Raw genomic sequence first — 17,159 nt, forward strand, 5'->3', positions numbered from 1 at the left:
TCAGAACTTTGTATCTCCCCGAGATAGTTGTCAGAATGCCTCAAGTACCACTAAACCGTAATCTCCCTAGTTTACAAATAGTATACACAGCTCAACATCCATCTTGGCTTTTTTTTCCCTCCCTTTTTAAGAGCACATGTTGAGTGACCGTAGGGTGGCACATCTGGTTAAATGCACATCTAACCATGCACAAGTGCAGGGGCTCGAATCCCAAGCCCCCAGCTGCGGAAAAGGGGGAGGGCGAGAAGCTTCACGCGTGAAGCAGGGTTCCAGGTGTCTCTCTCTATTCCGATCTCCCCCATTCTGTCCTGTCTAAACAGTAAATACATGTTGAGGAGTGTTCACTGTGGGAATGTCTTGTCACCATTCCTTTACTAATGGACACTTAGAAAAGTCTTATTTTTATGATTTATATTTATTTATTTTCCTTTTTGTTGCCCTTGTTTATTGTTGTTGTAGTTATTATTGTTATTGACGCCGTCGTTGTTAGGACAGAAATGCAGAGAGGAGGGGAAGACAGAGAAGGAAAGATAAGACACCTGCAGACCAGCTTCACCACCAGTGAGGAGAACCCCCCTGCAGGTGGGGAGCCGGGGGCTCGATATTATTATTATTTTTACTAGTGGTTGAATCGATTGTGAGATCACATGGGTATATTACACAACCAGGGCTGTTCATTTAAACGACCAAACGGCGGACAGCACAACGGCTTCTAAAATGGGCGTGAAGACGCCAGTGAACTCGGGGTGACCTGGGGGCGAGGCCTCCGAGGGAAGCTCTGCGCCCTCAAACTACAAAGTTTTCCGCCTAGAGGAGCCGGAAGTACTACAGGGAGGGCAAGGGGGCCGGCCCCACGACTTCCGGCGCCGGCCGTGAGGAGTCTCAGCAGCAGTGGTGTCCAGTCGCTAGGATGGCGGTGGGCTATGCGGTCTTAGTCCCGAGGGAAAACGGCCGTCAGACGCTTCCACCGTCCCCCGGACTTTCTCCCCTGTCGCGGGGAGCGGGGGAACTCGGACCGTCGGTTCTGTCTACGTTTTCCGCTCCCCCTAGTCACAGAGACGTGGGGCGCCACCGTCCTAGCCCCGCCGCCCTGTCCGCGAGCGTCTGCTAGAGCGTCTCCTCGCCGTTTCCAGCAGCCCGGCGCGGGAAGGAAGGGGGCGCTGCGACACCGCGCTGAGGCAGCTCGCAAGTTTGGGTGGCTCGTCGCGCCGGAAGTGTGTCGGCGACCGGGGCCGGAAGTTGGGGGCGGGGCCAGGAAGTGAGGAGGGGCGGGGGTTTATGAGCAGGCCAAGGGATCGTTGGGGGCGGATTCGCACTCAGGGCCTTGAGAGGAGCTGGGTGCTAACGGCCGGCGCTGCCCCCTCCGTTTGCGGAGGCCCGGTCGTCCTCGGGGAGCGGGCGGCTCGGAAAGGGTGGGTGGCCGGCGGGACACAGCTGGCTGCGCTTGCGGCAAGGTGTGGAGTGGCAGGGCTGGGGGTGGGGCCGGGTCGTTGGGGCGCCTGAGAGGGAAGCCCCCCGCCCCCGCCCCCCCCCAACGCCCAGCTAGACTGGCTCACCGGACACTAAGATGGCTGCCGTTGCCATGGCACCCAACCCCGTGCAGACCCTTCAGGAGGAGGCGGTGTGCGCCATCTGCCTCGACTACTTCACGGACCCCGTGTCCATCGGCTGCGGGCACAACTTCTGCCGGGTGTGTGTGACCCAGCTGTGGGGCGGTGAGGACGAGGAGGACCGGGAAGAGCTAGACCGTGAGGAAGAGGAGGAGGAAGGAGAAGAGGAGGAAGTGGAGGCGGTGGGCGCCGGCGGAGGCTGGGAGACCCCCATGCGGGATGAAGACTACGAGGGCGACATGGAGGAGGAGGCGGAGGAGGAAGAGGAGGGTGTGTTCTGGACTAGCGGCATGGGAAGCTCCACCTGGGATAACATGGACTACGTGTGGGAGGAGGAGGACGAGGAGGAAGACCTGGACTACTACTTGGGGGACATGGAAGAAGACATGAGGCCCGAGGAGGAGGAGGAGGACGAGGAGGAGGTGTTGGAGGAGGAGGAGGAAGAGGAGGAGGAGGAGGAGTTGGATCCAGTCACCCCGCTGCCCCCACCTCCCGCCCCGCGCAGGTGCTTCACCTGCCCCCAGTGCCGCAAGAGCTTCCCCAGGCGGAGCTTCCGCCCCAACCTGCAGCTCGCCAACATGGTGCAGGTGATTCGCCAGATGCACCCGACCCCTGGCCGGGGAAGCCGTGCGAATGAGCAGGGCATTTGCCCCAAACACCAAGAAGCCCTGAAGCTCTTCTGCGAGGTGGATGAAGAGGCCATCTGTGTCGTGTGTCGAGAGTCCAGGAGCCACAAACAGCACAGCGTGGTGCCCTTGGAGGAGGTGGTGCAGGAATACAAGGTGAGAGAGGTAGAAGACGGGAGTTGAGAGGGAGGAGAACGGGGAAGGGGAAATGCCTCGTTCCGCCAAAGAACTCCACACATTGGGGAGCTGACTCTAAGCATTTGCTTAGCACCAAGATGGGGGTCGAGGGAGAAGGACCAAGGACCCTTTTACGCAGCGACCACCACAGAAGACTGGCGAAGCCGGTGATACCGTATCTTTGGGCTGCATCTTCTGGTAAAATGCCGCTGACTTGTTGTCTGATACTTCCACTGCCCCGAGGTGCTGGGAATTCAGGTGACAGGCTTTTAGGGCTTTATTAGCAATCTTAAGTCTATCCTTGACTTACTTAAAAAAATTTTTTAAATTATCTTTATTTATTGGATAGAGACAAATTGAGAGGGAAGGGGCAGAAGTAGAGGAAGAGACACCTGCAGCACTACTTCACCACTTGCAAAGCTTTCCCCCTGCAGGTGGGGACCTGGAGGATTCCTACGTTGCCAGGCAGGTGACTAGTTGGAGCCCCTTGTACGCCACCTGCAGTGCTGCTACACTGGAGGCAGCTTTAAATCTTTTTTTAAATTATTATTATTATTATTATTATTATTATTTTCCTCCAGGGTTATTGCTGGGCTCGGTGCCTGCACCATGAATCCACCGCTCCTGGAGGCCATTCCCCCCCCCTTTTTTTTTTGTTTTTTGTTTCCCTAGTTGTTGCAGCCTCGTTGCGGTTATTGCCATTGTTGACGTTGCTTTGTTGTTGGATAGGACAGAGAGAAATGGAGAGAGGAGGGGAAGACAGAGAGGGGGAGAGAAAGATAGACACCTGCAGACCTGCTTCACCGCCTGTGAAGCGACTCCCCTGCAGGTGGGGAGCTGGGGGCTGGAACCGGGATCCTTACGCCGGTCCCTGCGCTTTGCGCCACGTGCGCTTAACCCACTGCGCCACCGCCCGACCCCTAATTATTAATATTTTTTAACCAGAGCACCGCTCAGCTCTGGTTTATGGTGGTGCAGGGGATTGAACCTGGGACTTTGGAGCCTCAGGCATGAGAGTCTGTTTGCATAACCATTATGCTGTCTACCCCTGCCCTTGGAGGCAGCTTTAGTACTGTGTCCCACCTTCCCCAAGAAAAGTTGGCCCAAAGCAACAACAACAGAAAATTAATGTTTATTGAGCACCTTTTATTTTTTTTTTTAAATAGAGACAGCACAGGAGTTCCTTTCAATGCTGTAGGGGCCAGACTCAAGCCTGAGCCACACACATGGCAAATAAACATTTTTTTTTTTTTTTACCAAAACACTGCTCAGCTCGTTTATGGTGGTGCAGAGGATTGAACCTGGGATTTTCGAGCCTCAGGCAGGAGAGTCTCTTTGCATAACCATTATGCTATGTACCCCTGTCCTGCTCAGCACTTACTGCTTGCATGAGGCACTGTACAGCATTTTACATGAACTGTCTCATATAATATCTTGTCAGTTTGCTGTTTTACAAATTAAGACATAGACTGGAGTGATGTCCACAGGACCATGTAGCTACTAGTTAGTGACTTGATTGCTACTCCCTTGGCCTATTGCTGTTAATGCCACTACTACTGGGATGTCAGTTATTTGGCTTTTTATATTACTTTTCTGGGAGTCTGATTCTAGTTTATTGAAAATCTTGCCCCTTGTTTCTGACTGTTTCTTTTTGGACATAAGTGAAAGAGTTAGCCAGTACACAGCGATAGGACCAAGAGGACAGGGTAATGCCTCTTTTTTATTTTATTTTATTATTATTTTTCCTTTTTAAATAATTTTTTAAATTATTTATTTGTTTTTGGATAGAGACAGAGAGAAGGGGAGATAGAAAGGAAGAGAGACAGACGCCTGCAGACCTGCTTCACTGCCTGTGAAGCAACTCCCCTGCACTTGGAGAGCCGGGGGCTCTAACCGTGATCCTAACCTGTCTTTGCGCTTTGCACCACTTGCGCTTTGCACCACTTGCGCTTTGCACCACATGCGCTTAACCTGCAGTGCTACCACAGCACTCCCCCCCCCCTTTTTTTTTTTTAAACCAGAGCACTAGTCAGCTCTGGCTTGTGGTGCAGGGGATTGAACTTGGGATTTTGAGAGTCTCTTTGCACAACCATTATGCTATCTACTCTCCACCCTATTATTATTTTTTTAAATGAAATAGATACAGAGGGAAAGACACAGAAACACCAAAGCACTACTCATTTCTGGCTTATGGTGGTGCTGAGGGTTGAATTTGGGAGCTTGGAGCCTCAGGCATGAAAGTTTTTTTGCATAACTATTATGCTGTCTCCCTAAGGCCTGATCAACTTATAGGCCTGATTAACTTATGTTTTAAGTGTGTGAGGAGGGGAGAATCAGAACATCACTCTGGCACATGGGATACTGAAAATCAAACTTGGGACTGTCTGCTTGACAGTCCAGTGTTTTATCCACTGAAATGAAACACCTCTCAGGCTGCAGCTTTTTTTGTTTTATGACTTATGTTTCAGATTTTCTGACATACTGTCATCAGTACTCCCAAATTTAATTTTTTTTTCTTAAAGATTTACTTGGAAAAAAGAAAGATTTACTTGTATATTTATTTACTTATGAGAGAACCAGAACATCATTCTGGCATACATGGTGCTGGAAATTGAACTTAGGACTTAGGCTTTCTTTTCTTTTTCTTTTTTCTTTCTTTCTTTTTTTAACATTTTATTTGTTTATTATGAGAAAGATAGGAGAGAGAAAGAACCAACGTCTTTCTGGTACATATGCTGCTGGGGATCGAACTCAGGACCTCATGCTTGAGAGTCCAATGCTTTATCCACTGCACCACCTCCCACACTGCAGGACTTAGGCTTTCAAGAGCAAAAACCTCTGCTTTGTTGCTGTACCAACTTCCAAGCTACAAGTACCCCAATTTAATATTTTTTAAAATAGACTTTTAAAGGTTAATATATTTATTTACTTCCCCCCCCCATTTTGTTGCCCCTGTTGCCCTTGTATTTATTGTTATCATTGCTGTTGTTGGACAAGACAGAAATTGAGAGAGGAGGGGAAGACAGAGAGGGAGACAAAGACACCTGCAGACCTACTTCATGGCTTGTGAAGCGACCCCCCTGCAGGTGGGGAGCTGGGGCTCAAACCAGGATCCAGTCCTTGTGTCCTGTGCGCTTAACCTGCTGCACTACCACCTGTCCCCCAATATATTTATTAATCTTTATTTTTTTAAACTTTTCATTTTTCCCTTTTGTTGCCCTTATTGTTTATCATCATTGTTGTTATTATTGTTGTTGTTATTGGGTAGGACAGAGAGAAATGGAGAGAGGAGGGGAAGACCGGGAGAGAGAGAGAGACACCTGCAGACCTGCTTCACCACTTGTGAAGCGACTCCCCTGCAGGTGGGGAGCCGGGGGCTCGAATGGGAATCCAGATGCCAGTCCATGTGCTTTCTGCCATGTGCACTTAACCTGCTGCGCCACTGCCCGGATCCCAAATTTATTTTTTGTCATCACAAGGGCTGTACTGCTCTAGGCCAACTTTTTCAGATAGAGATAGAGATGATGTACCAGAACTTCTCTCAGTGCAGTGGGGGCCAGGCTCAAACTTCTGTTGCACCCTTGACAAAGCAAGTCCACCGTCCAAGTGAGCTATCTTTTCAGCCCTGAGATACATGCATTTATTTATTAAGAAGGGAGAGCATCACTCTGGCACATGTTCTGCTGAGAATCAAACTCAAGACCTTATTCTCGAGTGCAATACTTTATCCACCGTGCCACTCCCTGGGCTCACTACAGGTACCCCAGTTTTAGAGTCTATAGAGCTTCTTAACTGAGTGGTACAGCTCAGACAGATCTGTACTATAGAACTACTCCTTCATTCCTGTTTGTCAGTCCAGACCGTCGAAATTACTGGGACAGGTTTTGGAAAGCATAGTGGGCTATCTCACTCAAGAGTCTCAGTCAGGGGGAGGGTATCTTTGGAAGTCAAGCCTAGAATAGGAATCTGCATTCAGAACATTGCCTGCGTTTTTGGACCCTGTTAGGAGTGGTTGTAAGCATCTTCTGTCTTTTGTGTCCCCCTTGGTTCCTAGTTAGTTACCTGTACCCATCACGGAATGTGTACTTTTATCCCCCTGGGGCTTCACTGCCTGGGTCTTTTTTTTTTTTTTTTTTTTTCCCCTCAGACACCACAGCACTGAAGCTTCCTCCAGTGCAGTGGGGGCTGGGCTTGAACCTGGGCTACTCACATGGCAAAGCAGGCATATTATTCAGGCGACATATATATATATATATTTTTTTTTTTTCCCTTTTTTTTTCTCTCCTCCCCCACCCCCGCCCCCTTAAGATTTGTTTCTTACTGGCAGAAAGGTAGGAGGGAGGGAGAGGGCGACCACCAGCACGTCACTCTCGCACAGGAGATGCCAAGTATTGAATGCAAGACCTTGTGCCTTAAAGTTTAGTGCTGTGTGTACTGCACCACCTCCTGGCTTCCCTGCGCTATTTTGCTCGCCCTCACATTGTTAACTGGCTCCTGAGGTGAACTGTCCATAGGTGTTGCACTCCTTTTATATCCTCCCCTGCAAGGACTTTGAATTTTGTTTTAGTTACACCTGTTGAGTGCCAACTTAGTAGGGTGCTGCAGTGTGGAGAGACCATGGAGACACATGTAACTGACATTAACACATTGTGTAATTGTGCAGCTAATTAGAGTGATTTTTTTAAATTTTTTTTTTTTTTTTTATCATAGAGACAAATTGAGAGGGAAGGGGGAGATAAAAAGAGAAACACCTGTAGTCCCGGGAGGTGGCACAGTGGCTAAGGCACTAGGCTCTCAAGCATGAGTTCTCGAGTTCGCCCGGCAGCACATGTACCAGAGTTATGGCTGGTTCTTTTTCTTCTCTTATCTTTCTCATGAATAAATAAATAAATTCTTTAAAAGAAAAAGGAAGAGACACCTGTAACACTGCTTTACCACTTGCAAAGTTTTCCCCCTGCAGGTGGGGAGCAGGGGTTGAACCCAGGTCCTTGCGCATTGTACTATCTGCTCAACCAGGTGTGCCACAACCTGGCCCTGTTATTCCCTTTCTAACTTAGAACCTGTTTTGCAGCAAGGTGGTTGATCTCTTTAGAGTATGTACATTATCTCCACCTTGACGTAGCTGCTCTATAAGTTTTGTTATTCAGTAGGTAATAAATGATGTGGAGCTAAAGCTCACAAAAGTTAAAAAGTTAAACAAAAGTCCTTGAAAATGTCTCCAGTTTTATTTTGTGCTTACTTATCTACAATTTTGGAAACATTTTCCGTGGGAAAGCTGAGTGTCATAAAGTCTACATCAGTAGAGTTGAAATTATTGGCACTACTGGTGAAAAGTAGAAAGTAGTGTTAAAAAAAAAAAACTTCCCTTTCATAAAACTTATAAAAGAGAAATTCTGGGAGTTGGGTGGTAGTGCAGCGGGTTAAGCACAGGTGGTACAAAGTACAAGGACCTGTGTAAGGATCCCAGTTCAAGCCCCGGCTCCCCACTTGCAGGGGAGTCGCTTCACAAGTGGTGAAGCAGATCTGCAGGTGTCTTTCTCTTTCCCCTCTCTGTCTTCCTCTCCTCTCTCCATTTCTCTCTGTCCTATCCAACAATGACATCAGTAACAACAACAATAACTACAACAATATAACAACAAGGGCAACAAAAAGGGAATAAGTAAATATTTTTAAAAAAAATTTCTCAGCTGGGGAGGTAGATAGTGCAGAAGTAAAGCACAAGACTTGCATGAGGGTTGGGATGTGGTGCACTCAGTAGAACACACAAAGACCAAGTGCGAGGACCCAAGTTCAAGCCCTTGGTCCCTACGTGCGGGTGTGAAGTTTTGCAGATGTTGAAGTAGTGCTGTAAGTCTCTTTCTCTCCCTGTCTGCCCTTCTTAATATATAATATGGATAGCATAGTGGTTATACAAAGAGACTGTCATGACTGAGGCCCCAAAGTCCCAGGTTTAGTGCTAAAGACTGCCAAGAGCAGAGGATTCATTGTACAGGCACAGAGCCCCAGTGATAACCCTGGTAGTAATACAAAATTAAAAAATAAAAAGTTTGCATGAAGTCCTGGGTTCAATCCCCAACACTACATATGCCAGAGCTGAGTGGTGCTCCAGTCTCTCCCTCTCCTCTTTTTCGTAAAATTAACCAACAAGTAAATAATAATTGTTAAAAATTCTTGGGAGGGGGCCAGCCGGTAGTGCACCAGGTTAAGCGCACATAGTAGAGAGCGCAAGGACTGGCATAAGGATCCGCTTTGAGCCCCCAGCTCCCCACTTGCATCGAGTGGTCACTTCACAAGTGGTAAAGCAGGTCTGTAGGTGTCTGTCTTTCTCCCTCTCTGTCTTCTTCTTTCTCAATTTCTCTCTCCTGTCCCAACAACAGCAGCAGCAACAACAATAATGCAAAAGAGATGGCTGCCAGGAGTAGTGGATTTGTCGTGCAGGCAGCGAGCCCCAGTGATAACCCTGGAGGGAAAAAAAAAAAGGGGGGGTGGGCAGGTGGTGGCACACCTGGTTAAGAGCACACATTATAGTGTACAAGGATCCAGGTTCAAGCACCTGGTCCCCACCTGCAGGAAGAAAGCTTCATGAATGGTGAGGTAGGGCTAGAGATATCTCTTTGTCTCTTTCCCTATTTCCCCCCCCCTCCCCTTTAAATTTTCCTCTACTTAATAAATAAAATATTAAGGAAAAAGTCTTTAAAAAATTGTCTTTATGATTTTTTTCCTCTTAATCAGATTACTGCTTAGCTCTGGCTCCTGGTGGTGCTGGAGAGCCTCAGACTCAGAAAGTCTTTTTATAACCATTATGCTGTGACCTAGCCCACTCTGAACATTGTTAGGACTTTAAAGTTTTGTTTTTGAAATTTACCTAACATTGTTTTGGGGGTTTTTAACCCCCTAAACCTTTTATCTTAACCCATTAGTGATTTCCCTGTGATATTTTTTTTTTTAATTTTTTTATTATTATTATTATTTTTTGTTTTTTATTTAGGAAAGGATTAATTAACAAAACCATAGGGTAGGAGGGGTACAACTCCACACAATTCCCACCGCCCAATCTCCATATTCCCTGTGATATTTGGTGCTTCATGAGGACCTGGGCCAGGAGTCCATGCATGAGTGGGTGTGGGCCTAGGTGTGGGTGCCCTGCAGCTGCTAGGCTGTCACTTGTGTGGGCTCAGGTAGCAATCGATCACACACTGCAGGACTAGCAGGAAGCAGAATCTCAGAAGCTGCGGGGCTACTCCTTCCTTCCTTTTCTCTCTTCTCTTTTTTTCTTTTATTTTGCCACCAGAATTATTGTTATGGCGTAATGTCTGCACAATGACCCAATGACAGGTCATCAAATAACAACCTTTAAACTAAAGAGGTTACTGACCGAGAGTACAAAAGGCAGTTGTTGCATGAGTTAAGCAGGTGTAGAGGGAAAAACACAGTAACAAGACCACCCATCCTGGCTGCCATCTCCCCCACATTCTGCTTCCTGTTTTGTTTGCCTGTTTTTGTGAGAGTGAGAGATATCTGCCACATTGCTCCACTGCATTCCCATTCTCCGCAGCATGTGGGGAATAGGAGTTTGAACACTGGTCCTTGATCATGGTAAAATGTGCACTCTACCAGGTACACCACCACCTGGCCCCTATAGTTCCTTGCTTTCTAGTCCAGTGCTGTAAGAAGTATAGGATCATAATAGGATCCGGTGCTGGGAATTTCGTACAGTCCGCCTCCTTCGTCCCCAGAGTAAAGATGCACATCTCGGAAATACTTTCCAAGCTGCAGCTGTTGTGCATTGAGAGTCTCTTCTTTTGGTGAGGGCATGTCTCTCCCCTTCCTGCCATGGTGGTATACCTTTGTCTCATTGTAGGAAGTCTGCCTTTGTTTTCAGGTCTGTCTGTACAGCTTGGTGTTCCTCATTTTAGTGCATCTTTACTGTGAATGCAGGAGGTAAACACAGATCCTCTTTATTCTGCCATCGTGATCCTGCCCCCCTCTCCAGCTTATGTATTTTCACACAATGGGTGGTCTTGCTACTGTGATTCCCCCCCCCCCATACCTGCTTAACTTGTGCAACAACTGCCATTTGTATTCTGGGTCAGTAACCTCTTTAGTTTAAAGGTCATTATCAGGTGACTTGTCATTAGCAGCTTAAGGCCTGGGGAGGGCATGTTATTAAGTAATATTCACTGGTTTTTTGCTATGTGCCAGCTTGAGTTTCATGAGGTAGAGTCTGTTACTTCTAGTTTTCCACTGTAGAGAGGAATCTGGACGTAAAGTCAGAAGAGGCAGTGTCATAAAAAACTAAACTATCTGAAGTCGGGTGGTAGTGCAGCAGCTTAAGTGCAAGTGGCGCAGAGTGCAAGGATCGATATAAGGATCCCGGTTCGAGCCCCTGGCTCCTCAGCTGCAGGGGAGTTGCTTCACAAGCGGTGAAGCAGATCTGCAGGTGTCTTTCTTCCCCTCTTGTCTTCCCCTCCTCTCTCGATTTCTCTCTGTCCTATCCAACAACGACATCATTAACTATAATAACTACAACAATAAGACAACAAGGGCAACAAAAGAGAATAAATAAATACTTAAAAATTTCAAAAAACCAAACTATTGGGGGTTGGGCAGTAGAGCAGCCGGTTAAGTGCTAAAAGCATAAGGGTCCCAGTTCAAGTCCCCGGCTCCCCACCTGCAGGAGAGTCGCTTCACAAGCAATGAAGTAGGTCTGCAGGTGTCTTATCTTTTTCTACCCCCCCTCTCTTGATTTCTCTGTCCTATCCAACAGCAGCTACACTAATAACAACAGTTATAATAACCACAACAACAATAAACAACAAGGACAACAAAAGGGAAGAATAGCCTTCAGGAGCAGTGGATTCTCACAGAGCCCCAGCAGTAACCCTGGAGGCAAAAGCAAAAAACAAAAACAAACAAACAAACAAAAACCCAACCAACCAAACTATCACACCACCTATTGCAAAAAGGAGGATAAAGTTTATTGCCATTTGAATATGTAGTGGATGGCAGGGCAATGCTCAAATCAACCTCTCTCTGTTTCCATGAACTGTTTGAGGTGTGGAATTTGACTTAGGAAAGGAAGGGTAAGAAGTTATATGTAGCTTAACTACAAATTTTTGTAGAAGTAGGTATAGGGGAGGAGACTAGAAAGTGTTACACATGTACAAACTATTGTATTTTTCTATTGACTGTAAACCATTAATCCCCCAAAAAGACATAAAAAAAGAGAGAGACTGGAAACGTAAGGACAGTAAGACCATCATCATCTTTGCAGTGGTGAACCACTGAACAGTTTTTCACACAGGCACAAATCAGAAAAGTATGTAAAGTTGAAAGTTATAGGGAAGGTTGCTTCAGATGGGGGAGGGCACCATAGGCAGGAGCATGCATACACAAGGCTCACCGGGCTTGTGAGTGTGGCCCTGTAGTAATCATCATTCTGCTTAGGGAGCCCACCCAGAACTTGTGTTCAAGGAGAGAGTGGAGGTCTTTGTCAGCATGTGAAGAGAGGATTAGGGTTGGAAGGGAGTTTGTTACTTGGAACGTGGGATGGGACTCAGCCTTTGAGCTACATTCCATCAAAGGGAGGATGTGGGAGGTGGGCTCTGAGAGTAGATAGCTATCTCCTCCCAGACCTCTGACTGTCTTTTTTTCTGTTTCCTCAGGCCAAACTGCAGGGGCACGTGGAACCTCTAAAGAAGCACCTGGAGGTTATACAGAAGATAAAGGCCAAGGAGGAGAGGCGGGTGACAGAGCTAAAGGTGGGTGACTGTCTCTGATAGGGACTGACCCTCTCTGTGGCCAAAGTGGTGACTAGATCCTCTGAAGCAGGAACTACCAAGACCTGGAGGGCGGTAGGTGCTTCCCCAGAGCCTTGAGTAGGGAGGATCCTTGGAGGATCAGGAGGCATATTCATTCCTGCTTTCTGAAATGGGTGAAAACAGCTGGTGGGGGTTGGATGGTGGTTCACCTGGTTAAGTGCACATATTACCAAGTACAAGGACGCAGGTTCCAGTCCCCCACCAGCAGGGAGGCCACTTCACAAGCACGGATGCAGGTCTGCAGGTGTCGTCTGTCTTTCTCTCCCTCTATCTCCCTGTCCTCTCTCAATTCTTCTGTAATAAAAATTAGAAAACATAAAAGGTCCTTGGGAATGGTTGATCTGAAGTACCAGCAGCAGGCCCCAGCAATAATCCTGGTGGCAATAAAAAAAAAAAAAGAAGAGGTTAAATTTTAAAAAAATGGGCTTGGCTAGGTGGAGACTAGGTGCTTAAACCCAGGTTCTTGTGCACCGGAATATATGTGTTTAACGAGATATTTGAAAGTTTAACTATCTTCTGTGCTGCCTCCTGGGCCACCTGAATTTTATACTTAACTTATTTCAGAAATTTTTTACCAAACACCAGCTCTGTGTTTGGTGCTATGTGAGAGTCTGAGGACCCCAGTCTCTGTCACCTGGAGGGTAATGATGCAGGAGGGTACGGTAGGGTGGGATAGAGGGAGGGTGTTAAAAGATACTCAGTTGTGGGAGTCAGGCGGTAGCACAGAGGGTTAAGCGTATGTGGCACAAAGCTCAAGGACCGGTGTAAGGATCTCGGTTCGAGCCCCCGGCTCCCCACCTGAGGGGAGTCACTTCACAAGGGGTGAAGCAGGTCTGCAGGTGTCTGTCTTTCTCTCCTCCCTCTCTGTCTTCCCCTCCTCTCTCATTTCTCTCTGTCCTATTTAACAACGAAGACATCAATAACAACTAACTACAACAATAAAAAAAAGGGCAACAAAAGGAAAATAAATATTTTTTTTTAAAAAAAGATACTCAGTTGTAAACTTTTTTTTTTTTTTTTTGCCTCCAGGGTTATTGCTGGAGCTCAGTGCCTGCACTATGTATCCACTGCTCCATAGGACAGAGAGAAGTTGAGAGAGGAGGGGAAGATAGAGAGGGAGAGAGAAAGACACCTGCATACCTGCTTTACCAGTTATGAATATGACTACTTCTTTTTTAAATTTTTTAAGAAATATACCCTTTTGTTGCCCTTGTTGTTTTACTGTTGTAGTTGTTATTGATATTGTCGTTGGATAGGACAGAGAAATGGAGAGAGGAGAGAAAGATAGACACCTGCAGACCTGCTTCACCACTTGTGAAGCGACTCCCCTGCACGTGGGAAGCTGGGGCTCGAACTGGGTTCCTTAACACTGTTCTTTGCGTTTGCGCCACGTGTGCTTAACCTGCTGTGCTACCTACCACCCGACTCCCAACATAGCATTTCTAATTGAGATATGAGTCACCAGAGATTCAGTGGTACTTAATGTTCCTGATTTCGATTTGGGTGGCAGGGGGGGTCTCTCTCTCTCTCTCTGGTCGTATTTAATAGACCTGAGTGAAATCAGGTAGCCAGAGTGGAGGCATGTGTTAAAGGCAGAGGTTGGTGCCTTATTAGGCTGGTAGGTGGGTGGGAGAAAGGAGCTTTTTAAATTTTTCTTTCCCTGGTCTTAAAACTGGGGAAGGTAGGGCCCCCTCGCTTTGAATTGAGGGGTGGCAGTTGCAGAGGTGGGTTTTTATGTTTCTGTCTTTCTGTTGCATTACCCCAGAACCAGATGAAGTCAGAACTGGCAGCTGTGGCCTCAGAGTTCGGGCGGCTGACACGGTTTCTTGCTGAAGAGCAGGCGGGGCTGGAGAGGCGCCTTCGAGAGATACACGAAGTCCAGTTGGGTCGAGCGGGAGCCGCAGCCAGCCGCCTGGCCGAGCAGGCTGCCCAGCTGAGCCGCCTGTTGGCTGAGGCCCAGGAGCGGAGCCAGCAGGGGGGCCTGCGGCTGCTCCAGGTGAGGCCAACCCCCTCCCCCAGCACCCCATGTTTGGTCTGTCAGGCAGTGCTCACTAGAGACCCACCCAGAGCAGCCTCTCCTCTTTCCTCATTGGGTGAAGTCCACAGTGATAGAACCTGAGGATCAAAAGTTTGTTTTTGAGGCTGGAGACAGTTTAATGTCAAATATGGCACCCATGTGATGACTGTACCCACTGAAAATAATGAAGATTCAGTTGTAGGGGGATTTAAATGAGCATTAAGCATACTTTTTCAACAGTAACTGCCATCTTGAAAATGATGACCCAAGATACACAGTGAAGGTTCTTTTACTGGGATTGGAAGTGGCCAGGTTCATAGCAAACAAGATGAGTTAGGTGTGCTGAGGCCCAGGGATGATTGAGAGGGAACCATATTTATTGAGGGCCTTGTTCAAGTTCAGAAAAAAAAAAGCTCTTGGCTGGAACAGACTGGGACAAAGAAGCTGTCTTTGTGCAACTGACTGTCTCCCCCCCCCCCTTTTTTTTTATTCGTAGGACATCAAGGAGACTTTCAATAGGTGTGTTCCTGCCTTTGTCTTTCGTGACTCAGTGGCATCTGGTTCCCTATTCCTGCCTTTTGGGTATCCTGCTCCTCTCCTTCCTTCCCCAGGACCCGAGTTTCTGCCTCCTGGACCCTCCTCTCCTTTCCCTCAGCTTCTGCTCTTTTCTCTGGGAATATCCTGGTCCCACCCCCTGCCCGGTCCCCTCCCTCCAGGTGTGAAGAAATACAGCTGCAGCCCCCAGAAGTCTGGTCCCCTGACCCGTGTCAACCCCATAGCCATGACTTCCTGACAGATGCCATCGTGAGGAAAATGAGCCGGATGTTCTGTCAGGCTGCCAGAGGTAGGGAGGTCACCTGTACGACCTTCCTTTGCCTTACCCTTCACAGCACTGAGATTGGGGGTCAAGAGAAGTTAAGCCTTGGGGGGGAAGAGTGGGAGTCGAGGTGGAACAAGATAGAGGTGGGCCCCCTGGGACATTGAGACAAGAGCAGCTTCTGTTTTTTCCCTTGGAGGTACATTGGGTGTGGAGGAGGGCGGGAGCAGACCCAGTGTCGGGGGATGGCTTGTATGGTGTCCTGGGGACAGTGGAGGAAGAGGTGCAGCCCACAAGAGTGGGGAGCTGAGGACAGCTTGGGGAGGACAGGGGAGGGCCCAAGTGGGGAACAGGCCCACCTGTGGAGTTGGCTGCCAGTGGGGACCAGCTGTTCCAGCCCTGGCGTGTTTGTCCTTCCCCTCCCAAGTGGACCTGACGCTGGACCCTGACACGGCTCACCCGGCCCTGCTGCTGTCCCCTGATCGGCGGGGGGTCCGCCTGGCAGAGCGTCGGCAGGAGGTTGCTGACCATCCCAAACGCTTCTCGGCCGACTGCTGTGTACTGGGGGCCCAGGGCTTCCGCTCTGGCCGGCACTACTGGGAGGTAGAGGTGGGTGGACGGCGGGGCTGGGCGGTGGGTGCTGCCCGTGAATCCACCCATAAGGAGAAGGTGGGCCCTGGGGGAGTTGCTGTGGGCAGCGGGGATGCCAGCTCCTCACGCCATCATCATCGTCGCCGCCGGCTACACCTGCCCCAGCAACCCCTGCTTCAGCGTGAAGTCTGGTGCGTGGGCACTAATGGCAAACGGTACCAGGCACAGAGCTCAACGGAGCAGACACTGCTGAGCCCGAGCGAGAAACCTCGGCGCTTTGGCGTCTATTTGGACTACGAGGCCGGCCGCCTGGGTTTCTACAACGCCGAGACTCTGGCTCACGTGCACACTTTTTCCGCTGCCTTCCTTGGCGAGCGTGTCTTCCCTTTCTTCCGGGTGCTTTCTAAGGGCACCCGGATCAAGCTTTGCCCTTGATTAGCCTACCACCCGCAGGGGCCCCTCTAGTCAGCACTTGGGGGGTGGGTGGTAGTGGAGGGTGGCCCGTTAAGTTTGGGGGCTGAACAGCTCCTGTTTGTAACTGCATTGCTTCCTGCTCCCTCGATCCAAGCACTTGCTTCTCCCTCTAGGAGTCTAAAGAACCCTTCTAGCCTCCAGCTCAGCCCTCTCACCTCCTATGTCCATCAGGTCTGCATGGAGCCCCAAGAACAGCTGCCTGCTCTTCCCTTCCTTGTCCATCCAGGGACCTGAGTAAGGGATGAGGGGAGGTATTTTCTGTTTTTTTCCTAAGCCTTGCTCTCTAACCTTCTAGCTACTGCTGGGAGATCTGGGTAGAGTCCATGACGACTCCCATTCCAGCTGTTTTCTGGTGCAAAACTCAACTAGTTAAGAGACCTGGAAACATTTTTGGGGAAAGCAGGCTGGGCTAATAATTAAATGTCTACTCTGGGAGAAGGAGGCATTCTAAACTTTCCTTCCATCCCTAATTTCTACCTCCATAGACCACCCAGAATTTAGCTTCTGATGTCTGGAATGGGTCACCATCACAGTACCACTGTTCTCACCCAATAAATTATTCCCCCCCCCATCTTTCTTTCCAGCACTCAATCTGGGAGCAAAGCTTATCCCACCCTCTACCCTGTTCAGTGGAGCTCCTTTTGTCAGTTAACTGCCTCCATGTTGTTTGTTCTTTATTTGGTGTGCCCTCACACAGGGAGCTTGGAACAGAGGTGCATATTCCTGGGAGGACAGCCTTGGGTATAATCTATTTTTCTAATAACTTCTTGCCTTCTGTCACTTAATGGCTTTTTACCCTCTGCTTTGGTGGCTGAGGTTGACTTCATGTTCCTGGGGGAAAAAGGGGCTGTGTTGTGGAAATAAAGTTTATTTGCTTCTTTGTGGACTCTATCCATTCAGGTAACACTAAGCCCTATTTTCGGACACACTTCAGGACTTAACACTGAGCTTTAGTCCACACCAAAAGTTAGAACCACCCCCTAATAACAGTACATTATTAGACTGGCCCAAGTCCAAGTTTAAGGG

At 48.5% G+C, this 17,159-nt stretch overlaps 1 protein-coding gene across 2 annotated transcripts; it reads left to right on the forward strand.

Moving 5' to 3' along the window:
• The first annotated feature begins 833 nt into the window (after positions 1-833).
• TRIM41 (tripartite motif containing 41) lies at positions 834-17,013 on the forward strand. Of its 2 annotated transcripts, none has more exons than XM_060197369.1 (6): positions 834-2,392; positions 12,079-12,174; positions 14,000-14,230; positions 14,748-14,770; positions 15,031-15,095; positions 15,496-17,013. In XM_060197369.1, the coding sequence occupies exons 1-6, from the start codon at positions 1,568-1,570 to the stop codon at positions 16,092-16,094; spliced, it is 1,839 nt and encodes a 612-aa protein (XP_060053352.1). In that variant the 5' UTR covers positions 834-1,567; the 3' UTR covers positions 16,095-17,013. The 2 variants fall into 2 exon arrangements, with proteins under 2 accessions (XP_060053352.1, XP_007527209.1); XM_007527147.3 differs by having other exon boundaries at positions 836-2,392; positions 14,968-15,095.
• Positions 17,014-17,159: the final 146 nt, after the last annotated feature.

Source organism: Erinaceus europaeus, chromosome 9, assembly GCF_950295315.1.
Source record: "Erinaceus europaeus chromosome 9, mEriEur2.1, whole genome shotgun sequence".
In the NCBI taxonomy this organism is placed as follows: Eukaryota; Metazoa; Chordata; class Mammalia; order Eulipotyphla; family Erinaceidae; genus Erinaceus; species Erinaceus europaeus.

Coding starts and splice junctions, on each gene's coding strand:
- TRIM41 (XM_007527147.3), top strand. CDS start 1,568: ATGGCTGCCGTTGCCATGGCACCCAACCCCGTGCAGACCCTTCAGGAG. Junction 12,175..13,999: donor GGCGGGTGACAGAGCTAAAG/GTGGGTGACTGT, acceptor GCATTACCCCAG/AACCAGATGAAGTCAGAACT. Junction 14,771..14,967: donor ATCAAGGAGACTTTCAATAG/GTGTGTTCCTGC, acceptor CCCTCCCTCCAG/GTGTGAAGAAATACAGCTGC.